Raw genomic sequence first — 20,280 nt, forward strand, 5'->3', positions numbered from 1 at the left:
AGCCTTAGTCGTTTGGGACTCATTACCGCAGCAGGCAACTCTGCCCAACCCAGAGCCGTCCTCACAATGGTCACGCGTGATCTCACTGGTGCCCCTTGTGAAAGAGCAGAAAAGAGGGGCATTAGTGACCAGGAATGTGATAGAGGACACAAGGCATGCAGCCTCTCAGACAATGAGCAGGGCAACCCCTGCACTGCTGGGCAATTTCTACTCCTACCCCAGCCAGGAGCACTCACGAGGCCGCGGCGCCACCTGCAGCTGCAGTGGTTCTGAGATCAGCACAGCTTTCTTCCATTCCCAGGATTGCTCACTCACCCCTCCCCTTTGTTTGGTATTGCCACGGCGTGGGGTTCTGTGGGTCACCAGGTGTTTTAGCAAGAGGACCTGGCGCTGGGGGTGGGGAATCACCTCTGCAGGCAGGCCCTATTTATTAGTTTCCGAGTCTTGGGGAAACCATTTAACCTTTTCAAACTCCCCTTCCTCATCTGCAAAAGTCTCATCCTCATCCTCCACCCAAGAAGCAGGGTGTAAAACAATGAGATGCGAGGTGGTGAAATTCGGTCTAGCGCAGCATGACGATGAACCGTCTCTGATAGGTTTGCCTGGTGATGGAGGATGACGCCCAGTCCAGTGTCGGGCCATGGTAGCAGCCTTGCGGGAGAATCATGAAGTTTTCAGCACTTTCTCCAATAAGCCACTATGGATTGCGATGGAGGCCAAACCTTTCAGTGTCTCCCAGCATCTCTCAGCTGCCAATCTGGCCCCGGGTTCCCTTTGAACCTTGACTGGCCAGGGACCTGTTCATCATTTCAGCATACCATGTCCTTGAGGGAGGCATGGTGGGAAGTCAACGTACCCCCTTGGGGCTACTTTGAAGATCAAGGGACAGAAAACACGACCCAGCAGTGCAGTGGCCAGCAAGGATTGACCCAAGGAGAGCGGTCCATGGGCGAGAACTTTGAGGCCCCGAGGGAGCGCGGAAGAAGAGAAAAGGGGAGCTTGATGGCTGTGCAGCCTGGGGGCTGGGATGGGGTGGGGGGGGAGCTAGGGGTGGGGTGGGGGAGAGGACTGCGCGCTCACCCCGCGGAGCTGGCAGGGGGCGCCCGCGCGCCGCCCCTCCGCCCCTCCGCCCCGCGGCGCCGCTCGGCTCGTGCCGCAGTCCCTCGGCCGCTAGTCGGAGCGCGGGAGGCGCGCCCGGGACTCGCGGCTGCTCCGGCTGCGGCTGCGGCTGCTCGCGCTGCGGCGGCCGTGCTTTCCCCCCGCAGCTCCGCGACTCGGGAACGCGCCGTGCCGAGCGGGCTGCCAGCGGCGCACGGACTCCCCGGCTCGGCCCCCAACTTGCCGCGGCCCGCGGCTCTCCCGGGCCACCGGCAACGGCGAACAGGTGAGCGGCGCGCACGTGCTCAGGTGGCGCTTTGCGGACGGGTGCCTGCCAGGCGTCGGAGCCGCTGGGCCTCTGGGGCTGGACTGCTGATCACTGGGTGCGCTCTGGGGGGTTCTCCATGGCGAGAGGCCAGCGCCCTGGGCTGGACGGGCCCTCCCTGCGCTGAGAATGCAGGTTTTTGTCACTTGGGCTTCACTGACTCCCAAGAGATGGGGAGCCGGTGTCCAGCCGTCCACAAAGCCTTGTTTGCTTTTCATCTCAGGCTACCTGTTGCGTTCGGAACAAGCTGGCCAGAGGGCTCCTAGGTTCACTTCATCGGTAGCCTGGAGAAGCTGCCCTGTCCTGAGATGAGGGAGGAATTCCTAGCAATGCGACCAGGAAAACTTGGTGTCAGCGCTACAGAAGGTGCAGTCCCCAAAGAGTCTCCTTCCCATGACCTGACTAGGTTCTCTAAACAGTGGCCTCTGATTTTGATGAGAGAGAAGTTAGAAAATCTAATACCTAATGAAGATGCATGCTTCCCCCAATCCCCAGAGAGCGCACAGAGCATGGACCTTGATAAAGTATATGGTCTTGGGAATGATTTCTTATGCATGAAACACTCTTTAAATAACAATAATGGAAAGGTTATTAGTAATCTAAATGTTGCAGGTCTAATGGATTATAACCCCCTGGAAAGTAGCCCCTCTCATTTAATATGCTAAACAGTGCATTATAAATTGTAAGATGACTCACTAGCTGTCGAATGAATTAATGATGCCAGGATTTGGAAGATGGCTTCATTCCTTACTTTTCTGTAAGCTTCCCTTTAGTTAATTTTATGTTTAGGGTGAAAAAAACAAATCCATTGCATCTTTTTTTAAAATCTCCTTCATATGTAGATGTGCCTTTAGCTTTAGGAGTGAAAGGAATTCAGAGGGTTTTTTTGTCCTAATAAGGCGTAATCCACATAAAAAGTGAATGGCAACTTCCAGACCCAGGCAGAGTCTTTCTGCACAACGTTAGAACTAATGGCTTTTCTTAGATCCATGTTATGGAAGGTCTTAGACTGCGCTATTCTAAACACCAGAAACTTCACAACTGGTCACCTGCAACAATGGATACATTTCTCTTTGTTTTCTATCTTCTGCAGATGGAATGTTTCACATTTTCATATGAGAAGTAAGATGCATGTTGACTTTGTGTCTTTGAGTGACTTTAAGTAATTTTTCTGAACATAAGGGTGACAGTAACCAGCTGCAACTTTATGAGGCTGTAAATGAAAAACAAACACACGCAACTTCTCTTTCTTATGTGAAATTCCACTGTCACTGAGGCTCTTAGGAAGTTACTGAAACATTCGTCTTAAATGTTTTTTTAAATACTTTGATGGTAACTTTCATAGAACCAAAATCAAACATGTTAACTTAGATTATATATACACGGATATATAGGTACATACACATATATGTGCCTTTTTTCACAATATAGCAAATAATTATTTATTTATACAAGCAGAAAGCCCTTGAATGCTGTGTTTCGAAGAAATACTTGCCATTAGAAATTATATTATTAATAGAATTTGATGTTTTGTGCTACAGTGCTACTTCTGTGATGAAACATTGATTCTTAAACGAGGGGCCTTTTCTTAATGAATGTGTATAAAATGACAAAAAAGGAAATCCTTTTATGTGTAGCCAAAATTATGGAACTGGACAAATTGCAGATGTTAAAGCTTCTGGGTTTTGTGTGATTAATGAACCGAGAAGATGTTTCATTATTGGGGATGAAGTAAACAAAAGCTAATGTCCATGTTGCTCTTTTCATCCTTCAGAAGAAGCATGTTGGAAAGCAGCACATAGGGACAGCCTGGCAGCTTACATGTATAACGAAGGAAACAATGACATGCCAACAGCTCCACAGACATACTTTTCCTGCAACATTTTCATTTTTTCTTCTCTGATTGTTTTGAGAAACATGTTTTGAAATGTGCATAGAATAGCTACAAGAAACACTAAGCACACTACAGATGTGTGTTTAAAAGCTATCTTTACAGACTGGAAAAAAAAAAACACCTGGTGCGATTAACTTTAACAACGATCAAAGCCAAGCCCTGCGTTTAGGTTTAAAACATCAGTTGCACAGAAACTTGGAATGGAGGGTCCTGCAATTTATGTAAAAGATCTGAGCCTCACTATGAGTGCTTGCATATGCTTTATCGACGATATCCCGATAACGAAAAACAAACAGACTGAACTTGTTTCTTTTCGGTTGGTTTCAAACTCCAGATGTTTTCCTTGGTTGTGACCTTTATGGAAGCCTCTCTGTGCCGGAGCCCCTGCCTGGGGCCGAGCCACTCATCTGTAGGGTGCTGTTGTCACCCAAAGACCCTACAGTATCCAGATAAATGATGAGGAGCCCATCTCGGTGGACATGTACTATGTCAACTTGTCAGGTCACCTTTTGAGTTCTGTGTGCTTCTTGGTGCCACTTTTTAGGAGAGAATGAAGTGGCACATGCCAGAGCAGACCAGGTACAGTGAGAAGGGAATACAAGGGTCAGACAACCCCAAATCAGAAGGGACACCCCATGAAGACACCCCATGGACACCCCCATGAAGACACCCTATGAAGACACCCCATGAAGGCCTGAGATGATGATACAAAAGGTCCTAGTACCTGCTGAGTCTTCAGTGAAAGACTAGGAAGGGGAAGGGGGGGAGGAGTAAGAGGTGGAGGAGGAGGGGGAAGGGGGTGTCCTCTTTCTGCATGATTTCATAAAATAAAACAGGACAGATAAGTAGAAGTCAGGGGAAACAGATTAGAGCTCAAATGAAGAAAACCAAACTCATTGTCATGGATCAATTCCGAGCCATAAGAAACCATAGGACAAGGTAGAACTGCCCACTGCCCTGATAGGTTTGTGAGACTATAGCTCTTCATGGGAATAGAAAGCCTCATCTTCCTCCTGCAAAACAGCTGCTAGTTTCAAACTGCTGACCTTGCAGTTAGTAATCCTACTCATAACCCACTATGCCTCCCAGGCTCCTTCGATTGAAGGATGAGAGTTCTAATCAGAAGTGACTGGCCAGAAATATAACAGCCTCCAGAGGTAACCAACCTCATGTAGGCAAATGGGCAGTAAGACACAGGACAACCATACAATTGTAAAAAAAACAAAACAAAACAAAAAAACCCCGTGGTGCCTGGAGGATGCTTTAATTCACCTCAAGATTCTTTCCGACTTGACGTTTCCAGAATACAAAGACCCTAGGTGTTACTCGCATCATACCCACCTATATAAAAGGTGCTTACATTTCTATAAAGAGCCCTGGGTGGTGCCAAGAGTGAAGCACTCGGTTGCTAACTGTTAAATTGGAGGGTCAAGTGATATAGAGGCACCTCCCTCAGAAGAAAGGTCTTGTGAAGCTTCCAAAAATATCAACCATCTGAAAACCCCAAGGAGCACACTTCTGACATAAATGTGAAGTCGCCATGAGTCAGAATTGGCTGGATGGTAACAAGTCCTCATTACCCAAATTGAAGCAAGCCATAACTCACAGTGACTCTATAGGACACTTGAACTGCCCTTAGGTTTTCCAAGGCTGTGATCCTTATGAAAGCAGATTGGTACATTTTTCTCCCACAGAGGGCCTGGGGGGTCTAACATCAACCTCCTGGCCCCGCATCAAGCATTTAACCATGTGCTTACCAGTGCTCATTTGGTCCTGATGATTTTGTGACAATGTCATGCCCCAAGTGTTGGTAAGATGCTGTAAAAAAGGAGTGTGATGGTAAACAAGTGGCCATCTAGCTCAGAAGCAACAAAGCCCACATGGAAGAAGCACACCAGCCTGTGTGATAACGAGGTGCTGAAGGGATCAGTTATCAGGCATCAAAGAAAGAAAAATCATATCACTGTGTGCTCACCTCATTGATACGATCACTGAAGACAAATGGGTGTATAAGCAAATGAGGCAAAGAAAGCTGATGGTGTCCGGCTATCCAAAGATATAGCGTCTGGGGTCTTAAAGGCTTGAAGGTAAACAAGCGACCATCAAAGCCCACATGGAGGAAGCACACCAGCTTGTGTGATCACGAGGTGTCAAAGGGATCAGGTATTAGGCATCATCAGAACAAAAAATTTTACCATAGTGAATGAGGGGGGAGTGCGGAATGAAGACCCAAAACCCATTTATTTGTAGACCACTGGAGATCTCCTTGCAGAGGGGTCTCGGAGAGGAGACGAACTAGTCAGGGTGTGATGTAGCAACGATGAAAAATACAACTTTCCTCTAGTTCCTAAATGCTTCCTACACCCACCCTGACACACACACACACACACACACACACACACACACTTTCATTTTCCGAATTCTCCCTTGCAAGTCTCCCTAGCAAACTGGTACAGATAGGAACTGGACACACAGGGAATCCAGGGTGGATGATACCTTCAGGACCAGTGCTGAGAGTGGCAATACTGGGAGTGTAGAGGGAGGGTGGGTTGGAAAGGGGGAACTGATTACAAGGATGTACATGTGACTTCCTCCCTGGGGGACGGACAACAGAAAAGTGGGTGAAGGGAGACGTCAGACGGCAAGATATGACAAAATAATAATTTATAAATTATCAAGGGTTCATGAAGGAGGGGTAAGTGGGGAGGGGAGGGGGAAAATGAGGAGCTGATGTAAGGGGCTTAGGTGGAGAGCAAATATTTTGATTTTGAGAATGATGAGGGCAATGAATGTACAAATGTGCTGTACACAATTGATGTATGTATGGATTGTGATAAGAATTGTATGAGCCCTTACTAAAATGATTTTTTTTTAAAAGGAGTGTGACATTTATCTTTTGGGAACTTTTTGTATATACAGGACATTATGTCTGTCTCACAAGATATAAAACTATACTCTGACTCTTGTCTTTCAATTTCTGGAACTTGTGCATCTGTTTTGTTGTTGTTATTTTGTTTTCTGGTGGGGGAAGCTTGGTGGGGGAAGGGGCTGATCATATGCTCTAGTATAAAGTGGGGAAAAATTTAACCTTGAAATGTACAATGACATTTTGTTACTCTGGGTTTGGCTAATGCGACTGTATATTGGATAGGCCATTTCCTCTTCATGAGTGTTTATATGTTGAATGTTTACAGCCAAATGGTAAATGGATGTATTCACATACTTCAAACATTTGTTATCAATTATTTCCAAGAAACAATCCTTCAGAAACAAATTCTTTAAGGAAGTGTTTTCCAAAAAATGATATTTTGCCTAGTGAAAAACACACGTTCTGGAACCAAGCAGACTTAAATTTAAAGACTGGCTCTGAGTTTTATTGGTTGAGTTGTTTAGATTACAGTAAACTAACTTAAAGGGGATAGTGGTAAAGACCAAATAAGAAAATATTGATAAAGTGAATGGCGGCCAGCAGATTAAAAAGAACTAAACTCGCTGCTATCAAGTCAATGCTGATTCATAGCGACTCCCTGTGGATTTCTGAGATTGAGACGGTTTCTGCTAATAGAAAGTCCAGCTTTCCTCCCGTGTAGCTGTTGGTGGTTTCGAACTTCCGGCCATGTGGATTCCAGTCCAATGAGTCACTACTACAGTATCAGGGCTGGCAGAGAGTGGATAATTAATACTGAGGCCTTTCTTCAGTCATTGACGAATTCCCCAATATCTTTTGTTTAGGGCTGTGGACTCTTCTAAAATTGCAAAGATCTGCAATGCTATGGTGAAACCAAAGGCCAGAACCACAAAGATTTCCTCAGTTTCCAGTTTGAACAACAGTGAATTGTCTGTCAACGCGCATCATGGCTAAATGTGCTGAGGTCAAACTGGCAATATTTGGGAGAGCAGGAGTGGGCAAGTCAGGTAAGACGTTGTTGCTATTCTAATTGCGACCATTTTTGTGTGTTTCCTTCTACTGCCTTGTGGCACTGGCTGTGCTGGAGTGGTGGGGACTTCTCTGATCCTCATGTAATACTCTTGTGGATGAAATCCCCCCCCCTTTAAAAAATCATTGTATTGGGGGCTTTTACAGCTCTTATAACTTTCCATACATCAGTTGTATGCAGCATATTTGTACATAAGTTACCACCATCATTTCCAAAACATTTTCTACTTGAGTCCTTGGTATCAGCTCCCCAAATCCCTTTCTTTTTGTAGAGAAATTTTATTTCAAATAACCAACTCTTCTGTCCTCCTTTTTCTTGTTCACACAATTCAGTGCTTACGTCACAGGACTTGCTCTTTTGAGGAAAGATATTAAACCTCCAAAGAAATCAGAGTATGAAAATTAAAACAAACAAACATATATGTTGAGTGCCTGCTAAAGGCTTGGGTAATGAATACATCTTTCCACGGGCAGAGAGCATTATTATCTGACACTTCTGAATGTGTGAAGGACTGGTGAAAACGTAGGAGTCCGTGACTTCAAGCAAGATCGCCACTGCCAGTGCCTCTAGCATGAATTTAAGTGACCCAATTCTGGCTTTTTTATTCCCCTGGGTAAAAGGCTTGTAGACATTTCAGATTAAAGGTGAAATGATCCAATTGAAACTATGTCTGATCCAATTAGAAAAATATATCTTAGGTCTTAATGAGTAAGGACTGCGACTGCGAGTGCAGATGTTGCTGAAAAGTCAAGAGGCCTTCAGAGGACATTGCCTCCACCTCTCACTGCAGGAACGAGCAGCCTTTGGTTTGCACACAGCGCTTTTAGTCCTCAGGAAAGCTCTCGCTGGTATCTAACAGGAGGGTTTGCCTAAGGGAAGCCCTAGTTGTGAATAAATGGAACGATCCTAGACAAATAGACATAGTACCTTTTAATTCTGTGATCTACCTTTTTTTCTAACCAGGCTTTCTGGAGTAGTCATTCTTAGCTCAGTCTCTCCTCTCCTCTCCTCTCCCCTCCCCTCCCCTTCCCTCCTCCTCCTCCTCCTCCTCCTCCTCCTCTTCTGCTTCTTCTTCTTCTTCTTCTTTTTCTTCTTCTTCTTCTTCTTCTTCTTCTTCTTCTTCTTCTTCTTCTTCTTCTTCTTCTTCTTCTTCTTCTTCTTCTTCTTCTCTCTCTCTCTCTCTCTGTCTTACACACACACACACACACACACACACACACACTTTCCTCTTTGAATTCTTTTAAGAAGGCTCTTTTCTGCTAGCATCATTTTCTTCAACTTGCTGCTTGCTCTTGCCTCTGGCAGAAACCAAGCAAAGAAAATAGATAGTTGGCAAAGCTGAGCAACTGCCAGCCTTCACATGACTGCAGATAGTTAGACTCCTCCCCGTTAATATCCTCACTGTTTCCTGATGGCGTGAGAACCCACTTTCTGAAACTGGTGGGAGGACCTGGAGAGTGAGGAAAGGGCTCGCTTTGTGGAGGGTGAAGGGAAGGGAGTGTGTGGGAAGGGCCGTGCTGCCAGCACTAGCTGGTCCAAGGCCTGCAGGAGTGAAAGGTCGAGGCCTGGCGCTGGCTGCTTTTTATTCCTTCATTCAAAATGTAGCATATCCCATAAGGGAAGAGGATTTTATAGCCTTAGATCATTCACCATAGAAAGCTCTATGTGGATAAAAGAAGTGAAAATAAAAATTATCCTGGGAGAACTACTTAGCCATAAAAATAAATATTTCTCTCCCATCTGCAAAACCTCAGAGCGACGCGTGCCCTTCCTCTGATCCGAGGCTGATCCATGTGGCTGAGCTTAGCCATCCTTTCTTTCACCTGCTCTAAAAGGGTTTCCATCGTGTAGGGATTCATCTCATTCTTTACTGCTTCCCCTGCAGCGTTTCTTTGTCTACACATCCGGATCCCATTTTTGTTTGCCTTGAACTTATTGTCAGTGGTTTCTGTCCGTGGCAGTCAGCATTCTTACCTTCTATCCATTGCTTAAAACATGCTGCCCTGCCTTTGCCATAGTGCTACCGAAGCAGCGTTTGCTAAAGTTGCCACCAGTCAACAAATATCACGCTGATGAAGATTTTCCAGTTCTTATCTTCTTAGGCTTCTCTTTACCATTGGGTCCAGGTAACCACTTACTAATTCTTGCCTACCTCGGTCTTGTGACAGCACACGTCTTGATATTCTCTCAATACCTTTCCAACATCCCTTACCACCATGCCTGGCCTGCACTTCCCCAACTCATCTCTCAAAAACACATGTTCTAGCTCAGCACGCTCTCCCTGAGCGATCCCCACACCTAGCGCTGGGGCTGGCATCAGCACACAAAAGCAAATTCTCCTGACCTAAACTCTATTGCATAGAAAACACAGAGGTTGAACTCATTAAAACACCCTTTGCAGCTCGAAAACCGTATATAGTTCTTGAATGGACAGATTGCTCTATCTACCTTATACCAGAGGATTTCGAAAAAGTTCATGGAAAAATGTAATTAAGCACGAGAGGAATATTTCCACAAAGTTCTTGAAGCTTCCTTATTACATTTCACTATTTGTGTTTATTTTTATTTAGGTTAGACTTACAGTGATTGACTACATGCTTTTAAACAATTGGTTTTTTTTATCTGCCCTCTGTACACAGTGTTGGTCTAGTTCAGCATTAGACTGTTTTCCTGAAACCGTGTGACCACACATCATGGTTATAAAGTACTGGTTTGGCTGATGCATGGGAGACAAATTTGAGATCTTTTCCCATGGTTCAGTGAAAATAACATCAGCTACTTCCTATCTGTCAACACTGAAAGCAGACGGTCGCAATATTGAATTCATGCTTCTGTAGCTGTTTTATTAATATGAGCACACCCTGTCTCTGTGCCGCTTATTTATTCATTTTTCTATCATCCAGACTATATCAGCCTTATGGATAGCTTTTTATTTACCTCTGCAAGAAATTTTACTCTCTGGAACTGAACTGTAGCTCACTTATGCAAATCCCTCCACCCCCACCCCCCCACCCTCTCCAATGTCAGTCCCAAGAATGACGTTGAATTTCCCAGGAGCCCAAAGGGAGTTCTCATCTGAACGGTATTTTGAAGGACTAAATTCTAACTTCTAATTTCTCTGCAAGCACCCAGCTAGAGAAGCACCCATAACAGGGTCAGCTGGAGACCTTGGAAGGGAGGAAGCTGAATGTCTCTGATGTGGCCTGGACCTGTGTGGATTTTTCCTAGGCCTCCAAGAGACCTGATGAAAAACAGAGAAGCCCTCTCCTGTTTTCTACCCTCAATACCAAATTGGAATGTTGGGGCCATCCCAGCCCATGTCATTTCTGTTGAGCCAATTCCCATCAGAGTGAACCTGGACGAATAGAGTAAAACTGCTGCCCGGAGCTCTGAAGCTGTGGTCTTTACAAAGGCAGACGGTCACATCTTGGTGTTTGGGGTCAATCCGATTGTATTATCCATTTGCTAACTAGAGAATAGTAAGGCTAGGGGCCAGAGCAAGAGCTCTGGGGCTAAACTGTCTTAACTCCAGGCTTACCCTTCACTTGCTAACCTTGACAAGTTATTCACCTTCTCAGTTTCCCCAACCATTCAACCGGATAGAACAGTGTTTGTCTCAAACATAATGAGTTCTCACATGAAAGTTGCTTAGAACAACAGAATGTGGTACATAGTGTCTAAATATTAATTTACATTATCATACTATTTTGAAGCATGCTTATGCTAATGTGTAAATTATCTAGTGATAGCACGCAATCAAAGATATGTTTACATTCAATTGAACATTTTTGTTCTCAATAAAAGCTTAAAAGCTTACAAGGCAAAACCTTTAGATGTCTCTCTTCTCTCTCACTCACTCTTTCATTCAGTCTGTTTTAATGCCAATTGATCACTTGTGATTATAATAATACTCTTATGACTTATAATCAATCTTAGGGGGAAAGCCAGAAATATGTATGTGTTTTCCATAAGTTCGTACCTTTATATTTGAAAAAGTGATTTCTGTGTGGGGGGGCTTCATAACCCAAAGTAATAGAGAGATTTCATATGGTAAAAACAGAATTTAACATTAACCGACCTGTTTGCGTTGTCAGATTGACACTAGGAATGTCAGCACAGCCAAAATTGAATATTGTACCAATTAATTACTAAGGAGCACTGAGAAAATTGTGTGCAAAGAATATGCCATTGTGTGTGTGCGCGTGCGTGTGTGTACGTGTGTGTGTGTGTGTGTGTGTGTGTGTGTGTGTGTGTAGAAGGGGGAGAGTGAGAAGCATTTACATTTCCATGGTCTGGTGTTTTTTGATGAGCTCTTCCTTCTGTCTAGTTTCACCTCACAGTTCTGTCAACAAGGGAGCTGACTAGCTTAGAGGTGCCCTTCTGACCATGTGTGAGCTGCAGAGACCGGGCTCCTGCCTTTTCCCAGCCCTTGTCCTCTACTTCCACCCTGCAGGGTAAACATTTACCTGCACTGGGTAAATGTTGTGTGGAGGGACTGGGCTTCCTTCCTGTGTGCATCAGCCTCTATTTTGACAGGCGCCAAGTAATTAAAGCAATGAGATCTGCCAATAAGTCTAGAATGTACACCGTATTTATTTAGGATAAATAAATGCTTCCTGGATTCATATTCTTCAAATTTGTAGCAAGTGTGGGAAGGGCTAATGGAAAAGTGTCTCCTGAAATGTTAACTTTAGCTTCAGAGTTGACATTTTTCCTTTTAGAATTGAGATGCCGTGTGTCATAGCTAAATATATTGTCTGGAATGGACTAGTCTCAAAGTTAATTGAGTAATTCTATCCTCTAATTTGCAAGCAAATTGATTAACTCATCCATGAAGGCTTAAGTTCACTCAGATTGCTAAACTATAAATTGGGTGCCAGACCCAAATAAACAAGTGTTTTGTTCTGTTTTTCCCCTTGGCACAAAGAAAAATGATTTATATTTTCTTCTTCTTTCTTATTCTTTTCTTACCAGCATTTCTTCCCTTCCTTCTCAAGCTATGTGGGAGTACTCCTCAAAAAAATGGATTCTGTTTTCAAAGCTATATATTAAAAAAAATTTAATAAATCATTTTATTGGGACTCATACAACTCTTATCACAATCCATATAAACATCAATTGAGTAAAGCACCCTTATACATTTGTTGCCCTCATCATTCTCAAAAATTGCCTTCCACTTGGGTTCCTGGAATCAGCTCAATTTCCTTTTTTCCCTTCCCTGCCCTCCCTTCTCCCCCCTCCCTCACGAACCCTTAATAACTTATAAATTACTACTCTATCCTATCTTACACTGCCCGGCGTCTCCCCTCACCCACTTTCCTGCTTCCCATACCCCAGAGAGGAGGCTACACATAGATCCCCGAGATCAGTTCCCCCTCTTTATACCCCCTTCCCTCCTGGTGTCGCCACTCTCACCGCTGGTCCTGAGGGATTCATTCCGTCCTAGATTCCCTGTGTTTCCAGATCCCTACTGCACCGCTGTGCATCCTCTGGTCTAACCAGGTCCGCAAGGTAGAATTGGGATCATAATTGAGGGAAGGAAGCCTTCAAGAACTAGAGGAAGGTTTTGAGTTTCATTGTTGCTACACTGAACCCTGAGTGACCCATCTCCTCCCTACTACCCATCTGCAAGGCATGTCCAGCTGTCTACAGATGGGCATTGGGTCCCCATCACGCATCCCCTCATTCATGGTGATATGATTTTTTCCCCTGCCTTTATTGGTTGAAACCTGATCCCATCAGCCCTTCATTATCACACATGTTGATGTGCTGCTTCCATGTAGGCTTTGTTGCTCTGGGCTAGATGGCCGCTTGTTTACTTTCAAGCCCTTGAGTTCCCAGATACTATATCTCTCAATAGCTGGGCACCATCAGCCTTCTTCACCACACTTACTTATGCACACATTCGTCTTCAGCGTTTATGTAGGGAAAGTGATAACACAATGATGGTGTCTGCTACCTGATCCCATCAACACCTCGTATTCACTTTGGCTTGTGTGCTTCTTCTCTGTGGGCATTGTTGCTTCTGAGCTAGATGGCCGCTTGCTTGCCTTCAAGCCTTTAAGACCCCAGACACTATATCTTTTTGATAGCTGGGCACCAGCAGCTTTCTTCACCACTTTTGCTTATGCACACGCCTGTCTTCAGTGACAAGTCGGGAAGGTGGGTATCATGGAATGACTGTTTAGCTGAGCAAGGTGCTATTGTATTGAGGGAGTGTGCGCAAGGAGGCCCAATGTCCACCTGCTACCCTACTACTGAGCCTATAAATATATGCCCATAGGTCTATTTTCCCCATAATCATAAATATATTTACATATGTACATGTTTGCATTTAGGCTTCTATGTATGCCCTTTACCTCCTACTGCTTTCCTCTATTTCCTTATGCTTTCCTCTTGTCTCACTACCGTGTTCAGCCTTCATTCTGGTTTCAGTAATTCTTTTCAGTTACCTTGCCCTTGGTCACTCCCTACCAGCCCTCCTATCCCCTCTCTCCACTGGTTTTGAACCACTCCTTGTTCCCTTGTCCCTAGGTTGGCCAACAGTCCCTCCCCTCCCCTACCTCCCACATGCTCATGTCCCTCTCATCACCTTCAAAGTACTCTCCATTACACTTAATACATTTATTAAATCCGCTATTCTACTCTTGGAAACATTTTTCAAACTCATCTGGTTGGATGGCTGAAAGCATCTCCCTCGGTTTTGGTTGTTTGTTTGTTTTTTTTTCTCACCTCTTCTGCATCATCAAATTAGTGTCCTTTCATGACTCTTGGCATTCTTGGAAACAAAAAAAGTTGCACAGAGCAAGGCCAGGTGAGTCAGGTACATAGGGTAGGAGAGGCATGCTGTTTTTTGCCCAAAACTGGTGCACTGAGCTGGTTACATGAGCAGGGGCATTGTTGTGGTGGCAACACCACTCCCCCATCTGCCCCATAACACACCATTTTTGTTGCATGCTGTTGTGCAATCCTTTCAGAATCTTTAAATAGAAAGCACGATTCACAGTCTAACCTGGTGGAATGAACTTCAAATACACTATCCGTCTCACATCACAACAAAACAAAAACAAATGAGCATCATCTTGATCTTTGATTTCACTTGCTGAGCTTTTTTGGGGTGAGGTGACAGTAGTGTCATCCACTGGCTTGATTGATGTTCCCTTTCGGGATCATAAGAATGGCACCATGTTTCATCACCAGTAATGACCTTGGGAAAAAGTCTAAGTCACTTTGGAGCTGTTCTTTCAAAGCATGACAAATTTCCCAGTGACCCTTCTCCTTCCCAAATCTTCCATTAAAACTCGCTGAATTTTATCGACATTTTCATCCATTTGGGAAGTTGATGGACATCCAGAATGAGGTTTGTCACCAATTGACATTTCACCTTTTTTGAAATGAGAAAACCACTCGTACACTTGAGAGTTCCCATAGTGCTGTCCTTGTAAGCCGTGTTCAACATCACAACAGTTCCGTGGCATTTTTCCTGAGCAGGAAACAATATTTCACAGCCACACACTGTTTTCTTCAATCGGCCATAACAGAATATGAGGTTTGAGTGAAACGGCTTTCATGAAAAAATTCACTGTGACCAGAGAGAACCTTTGACAGTGAGGCTGCCGTGTGCACCAGCTCAGAGCGAGTTACTCAGTGCTGGCCCAGCAGGGGAAATGTGCACTTTAATAGCTCCAGCCAGCGAAGCTTTTTTCCCAGCGGTGCTTTTTCCAGTTTTTTAGATACCCCCATATATAGCCATACATACACACATACATATTCATATATATATACATTTATCATTTTAAAGCTACTTTTAATCTTATTTTCATGTGAGCAACAGGGGCAATTCTAATTTTAAATGTGATGTTTTTTCCAATAAGCACATGAAACTCCTTTGATGCACATCTGTACTCTGTAGCTAGATTGTGTTTATGCGATCTCATATATTAAGTAAACACAGCAGCATCACAGGTACCATGGTAGGTTAGTTTGCTGTAGAAGTAAGCTTTTGCGTTGCAGCACTTTTCCTCTACTTCAGTATTATGTATCAGCTCCTTCCCTTTGTTCAGGTCCAATGGTGTAGTGCAGTGTTTTTGAACTTTTCAAAGTACTTTTATTATTAGACAGGGATACTGAGGATTTGACATATGTAAATATCTCATTACAATCATATACTTATTTCACAGGCTTTATTAACCAATAAATTTGAGTCAATAAAATGTAGACCTCATTTGATATGAAGCCAGAACATATTTTTCCTCAATGTCTGAAATTGACTCTTCAGAAAGATATACTCATTATCGAAATTATGCTGTTGATCTAACAGCACCCAGGCTTCTGGACCAGAGTCACAGCATTGGCTATGTGAGCATTCTTGATAGCCCCGCGTCTCAGTTTTTAACTTCTTTCAACCCACAGGGCCAATTCTACTCTGCCCTAGAGGGTGGGTGGCGATGGGTTGGCATTGACTGGAAGGCAGTGAGTTTGGTATTTTGGGTTTAAGGCCCGAATCCATTTTCTAAGGTTTTGTACAGTATTTTCCCAAGAGTCTATAATACTAATGGTTAATTTTCTAAAATTAAACCTTTGTCTAGATAAGAAGAGAGACAATGTGTTAGGTATGTGCAGACCTTGTCGAGCACCTACAAGTGAAGGTGTGTGTGCGCGCGCGCACGCGCATGCACTCACACACGCACGCATGCGCAGAAACCTTTCTTCCATGGTTTTGGACTTGAAAGAGGCCTGCTCCCTTGTGGGGTTAGAGGAATCACTGGTTTTTAAAGGATTCGATCATGGGAAGAACGGTGACATTAAGATTGGCTTGGAGGGTTCAAAGAGTGGAAAACGGGCCTTTCTGCTGCCATAACATATGGTAACCTGCGTCTTTAAAGTACTTAAATCTCCCTTTACATGAAAAGATAGAAAGAAAAATGAGGCAAATAGCTTAGATCAGTTTATTTTCATTTTACATCTCCACCTGTGTTTTCAAATGGTAAGCTCATATTTATGGATGTGTACAAGCCAGACCTCTAGTAGGTTATGAGTCATTGCTTACCTTCCCCGGTTGCTGTTTGTGAGAACTTCGGAAAATAAAATAAAATGAAAAAAGAAGTATGCTTTGGTAGTGGTTGGGCATATTTTTCTGGATGATGATAAGCAAACCTTAGTTAAGACTTTTCTCTTTAAAAAAAGGAAATTAGGGAGAAACCAATATTGGAAAAAAAACAGAACCACTTTTCAGAGACAAAGGATATAGGCTTATTCTTGCTTCTTTTTGTCAAAATATTTATTCAAATCCAGTTTTCCTTTCTTTTTAATTAATGGCTAATTTGTTCATGGAAATCGTGTTCCTGTCATTACATATTCACCACCATCAGTTCCAATCTGATCCTGACTTATTTTCTTGGCAACTGGCAAGGATTACCTTTGAGGGAAGGGAGTGATGAAAATTTTAAGTCATCCTTGTAATTCCCCTTTTTATTCCTGGTTCTCCTCCAGTTTATGGGTTTGGGAACCAGCCAAGTTTCCAAGGTGGCGCTGACCTTGAAGCCAAAATTCCAGTGCAAACACATCTCTGCTGCTACAACTGCCTTTGAAAATAGAAGGTGGTTTCAGAGAAAACATAAAGTTCTTCCATCTTAAAAATAAAGAGCTATGTTTGTAGAGACAAGGCAACCTGAAATCGGTAGTTTCAACATGGAATAAACATGTATACAAAAATCACGCACATACACATACATATACACAGTTGTTAGGTACAGTAAAGTTGACTGTGACTCAGTGACCCCAATGGACAGAGTAGAACTGCCTCATAGTTTTCTTATCAGTAATATTACTGGAGCAGACTGAAAGGTCTTTCTCCCACAGAGCCACTGAGTTAATGCCAATCAAATCTTTTGGTGAGCAGGTGAATGCTTAATCACGCCACCACAAGGATATATACAGACACGCCGCGTTTGCACTTCACTCGCCAAGCTGTACTTGACAACCTGGCATCACGCAGGTCTCTTAACACCCCTTTCCCAACAGCATGTGTTCACTTCGTGTTTCCGGGCCACAGAGTGTTAATTCTCACCATATTCCAAACGTCTTCATAATGCTCTTGTACACATAAACGCCTATCAAAGTATAATGTAAACATGGCTTTTATATGTACTGGGAAAGCAGAACATTCTTATGACTAGCTTTATCATGGTGCTCTAGAACTGAATCCACAATATTTCTGAGATAGGTCTATATGTATGAGTATATACAAATATATGTATAAAATATGTATACAATCATATATTTATTTAATATATATGTTACATATATCCTCGATCACTCAGCTTTTGGGGGCCAGAGCAAAGTCTACATGTAAGACTTCTGCAACATTTCTCCTGAATGTTTTCACTTTGTATTGCCCTATCCTTTTCCACATCCTCCTCAAACATAAGCATCGTGTTAGAATATTCAACGATCATTAGGATTTCACTATCTGAACCTTGTAAAACCTAATGAGTTTAATAAGAATTTTCAGTAATCAATAAATGACCAGCACCGCACACAGCAAGGACCCTCAGGTATAGCGGGTGTAAATGGTCAATCCACACAAGGAAGATTCTCAGCAGCCTTCATACTCACCTGGAAGGAAGTTCCCTTCTCATGTAGGATTCCATTTATTGCGGCTTTGGATCAAGTATTAGGAAGCTGGTGAATCATCTTCTACAGAATGAGTGTTTTCATTGTTATGTAAACGAATAAATCGAACTATTTGCTTGGGTATGATGTAATGAGAAAATTGCTCAACTGATAGAAAAGATGGAGGTTTAAGCACCACTTCATCCCACCCATGTTTTAAAATTTGTCTACAAAACAAAATATTAATTTGATCTTTTAAAAACTTAATAAGACAGGTATAAGAATATGAAAAATTATAGCTCTTACAGTCCTTGAGCAGACATTAAGTTGGTGTTTTAGGATAGGTAGATATGAGGATTAAACAGAGCCGTGACCTTAGGAAAATGTAACTCAGTCTTATGCCTCCCTAGAAAAGGAAACCTTACCTGTCATAAAATTTGGAAACTAAAAACTTATCCATTGTAAAAAGCAAAGTTGTAATTTTAAAACCTTGTAATTTTTTTAAAGTAGAAACTGTTTGCAAATAATATGATTCTCATGATTAAGCATGATGGTAAGGTATATATTTCTTTTAAAAAATTATTTTATTGGGGACTTGTAAAACTCTTATCACAATTCATACATGCATCCATTGTGTCAAGCACATTTGTACATTTGTTGCCATCATCAGTCTCAAAACATTTGCTTTCTACTTGAGCCCTTGGTATCAGTTTCTCATTTTTCCCCTCTCCCTGCCCCCTAAGAACTCTTGATAATTTATAAAGTATTATTATTTTGTCATGTCTTACACTGTCCGACATCTCCCTTCACCCACTTTTCTGTTTTCTGTCCACCAGGGAAGGGATTATATGTAGATCCTTGTGATCGGTTCCCTCTTTCTACCCCATATCCCTCTACCCTCCCAGAATTGCCACTCTTACCACTGGACCTCAGGGGTTTATCTGTCCTGGATTCCCTGTGTTTCCAGTTCCTATCTGTACCAGTGTACATGCTGTGGTCAAGCCAGATTTGTAAGGTAGAATTGGAATCATGATAGTGGGGTGGGGGAAGGAGGAGGAAGCATTTAACAACTAGGGGAAAGTTGTATGTTTCATTGTTGCTACACTGCACCCTGACTGGCTCGTCTCCTCCCCACAACCCTACTGTAAAGAAATGTCCAGTTGCCTACAGATGGGCTTTGGTTTCCCATGCTGCACTCTCCCTCATTCACAATGATATGACTTTTTTGTTCTTTGATGACTGATACCTGATCCCATCAACACCTTGTGATCACACAGGCTGTTGTGTTTCTTACATGTGGGTTTTGTTGCTTCTCAGCTAGATGGCCACTTATTTATCGTCAAGCCTTTCAGACCCCAGACACTATATCTTTTGACAGCCGGGCACCATCAGTTTTCGTCACCACATTTGCTTATGCACCCGCTTTGTCTTCAGTGATTGTGTCAGGAAGGTGAGCATCATAGAACAAAGTGTTCTTACATTGAGTAATTACTGGAGTGGAGACCCAATGTCCGTCTGCTGCCTTTGTAAAAGGAAATAGAGGAAAGAACTAGGAGGCAAAGGGAATTTATAGAGGTCTAAATATAGGCATGTACATATGTGAATGTATTTTTATATAAAGATAGGGAAATAGATCTATGTATTTATATTTGTCTGTTAAGTATTAAGGGGTGCATTTCTTTTATTTTTCTTCAAATTTTTTATTAGTTGGAATTTAATGCATATATCATATCATGTCAGAGTTCAAATACATCAAGTAGAATTGTACAACTGCTACCACAATCAGTTTTCAGACACTCTTTTTCTACATGGTCTCACTGACATACTCTCATCGCCCTTTTACACCCCCCCCCACTGTGCCTCCCTCACCCCCACACCCTTATTCTACTCACTGTCCCTATAGGTTCTTCAATCCTGGTTTTCCTATGTGGAAAAATGAAAAAGCATATAACAGAACTTCAAGAGGGTGACCTCCAATGACCTGTGAGATATACCCTAATATGAACAAACCAAACCAAAAATACAGAAAATTTTGGAAACCAGAGCAGGTCCACGCTGTATCATAGGGGGATCTACTGAAAAAGTTGCAACATTTGGGTCAGGTTTCTGCCTTTGATCTTCTAGCCTCCTCTCTCTCAGGCACTCTGTTTTGTGACCACTTTCCTCCGTCCCTCAATTTCAGACAGGGGAGTTCTCCAGAGGTTTATTGCCTACATAGTCCCACCATAGATGATTTCTCTGTGATGTTTTCACAGTTTGTTTTTCTTCCTGTTTTCCTTGCAATATAATAACAAGAATAAAAGTTCTTAGATTGTATTCACAAAGGCAGCTAAAAGCAAGCAAACTGTTTATCCTACACTGGGAACAGATCGCCTAAACCCATCGCCCCTGAGTTGAGTCTCACTCGGGTT

At 43.0% G+C, this 20,280-nt stretch overlaps 1 protein-coding gene across 1 annotated transcript in view; it reads left to right on the forward strand.

Annotated features, from left to right (window-relative positions):
- The first annotated feature begins 1,174 nt into the window (after window positions 1–1,174).
- Window positions 1,175–20,280, forward strand: part of RERG (RAS like estrogen regulated growth inhibitor) — a 154,202-nt gene continuing 135,096 nt past the window's right edge. The window contains exons 1-2 of the mRNA XM_075552028.1: window positions 1,175–1,384; window positions 7,050–7,232. Of these exons, the coding sequence (XP_075408143.1) occupies window positions 7,172–7,232 (61 nt within the window). The 5' untranslated portion in view covers window positions 1,175–1,384; window positions 7,050–7,171. The remainder of the gene's footprint in view (window positions 1,385–7,049; window positions 7,233–20,280) is intronic.

Source organism: Tenrec ecaudatus, chromosome 6 (assembly GCF_050624435.1).
Source record: "Tenrec ecaudatus isolate mTenEca1 chromosome 6, mTenEca1.hap1, whole genome shotgun sequence".
Lineage (NCBI taxonomy): Eukaryota > Metazoa > Chordata > Mammalia > Afrosoricida > Tenrecidae > Tenrec > Tenrec ecaudatus.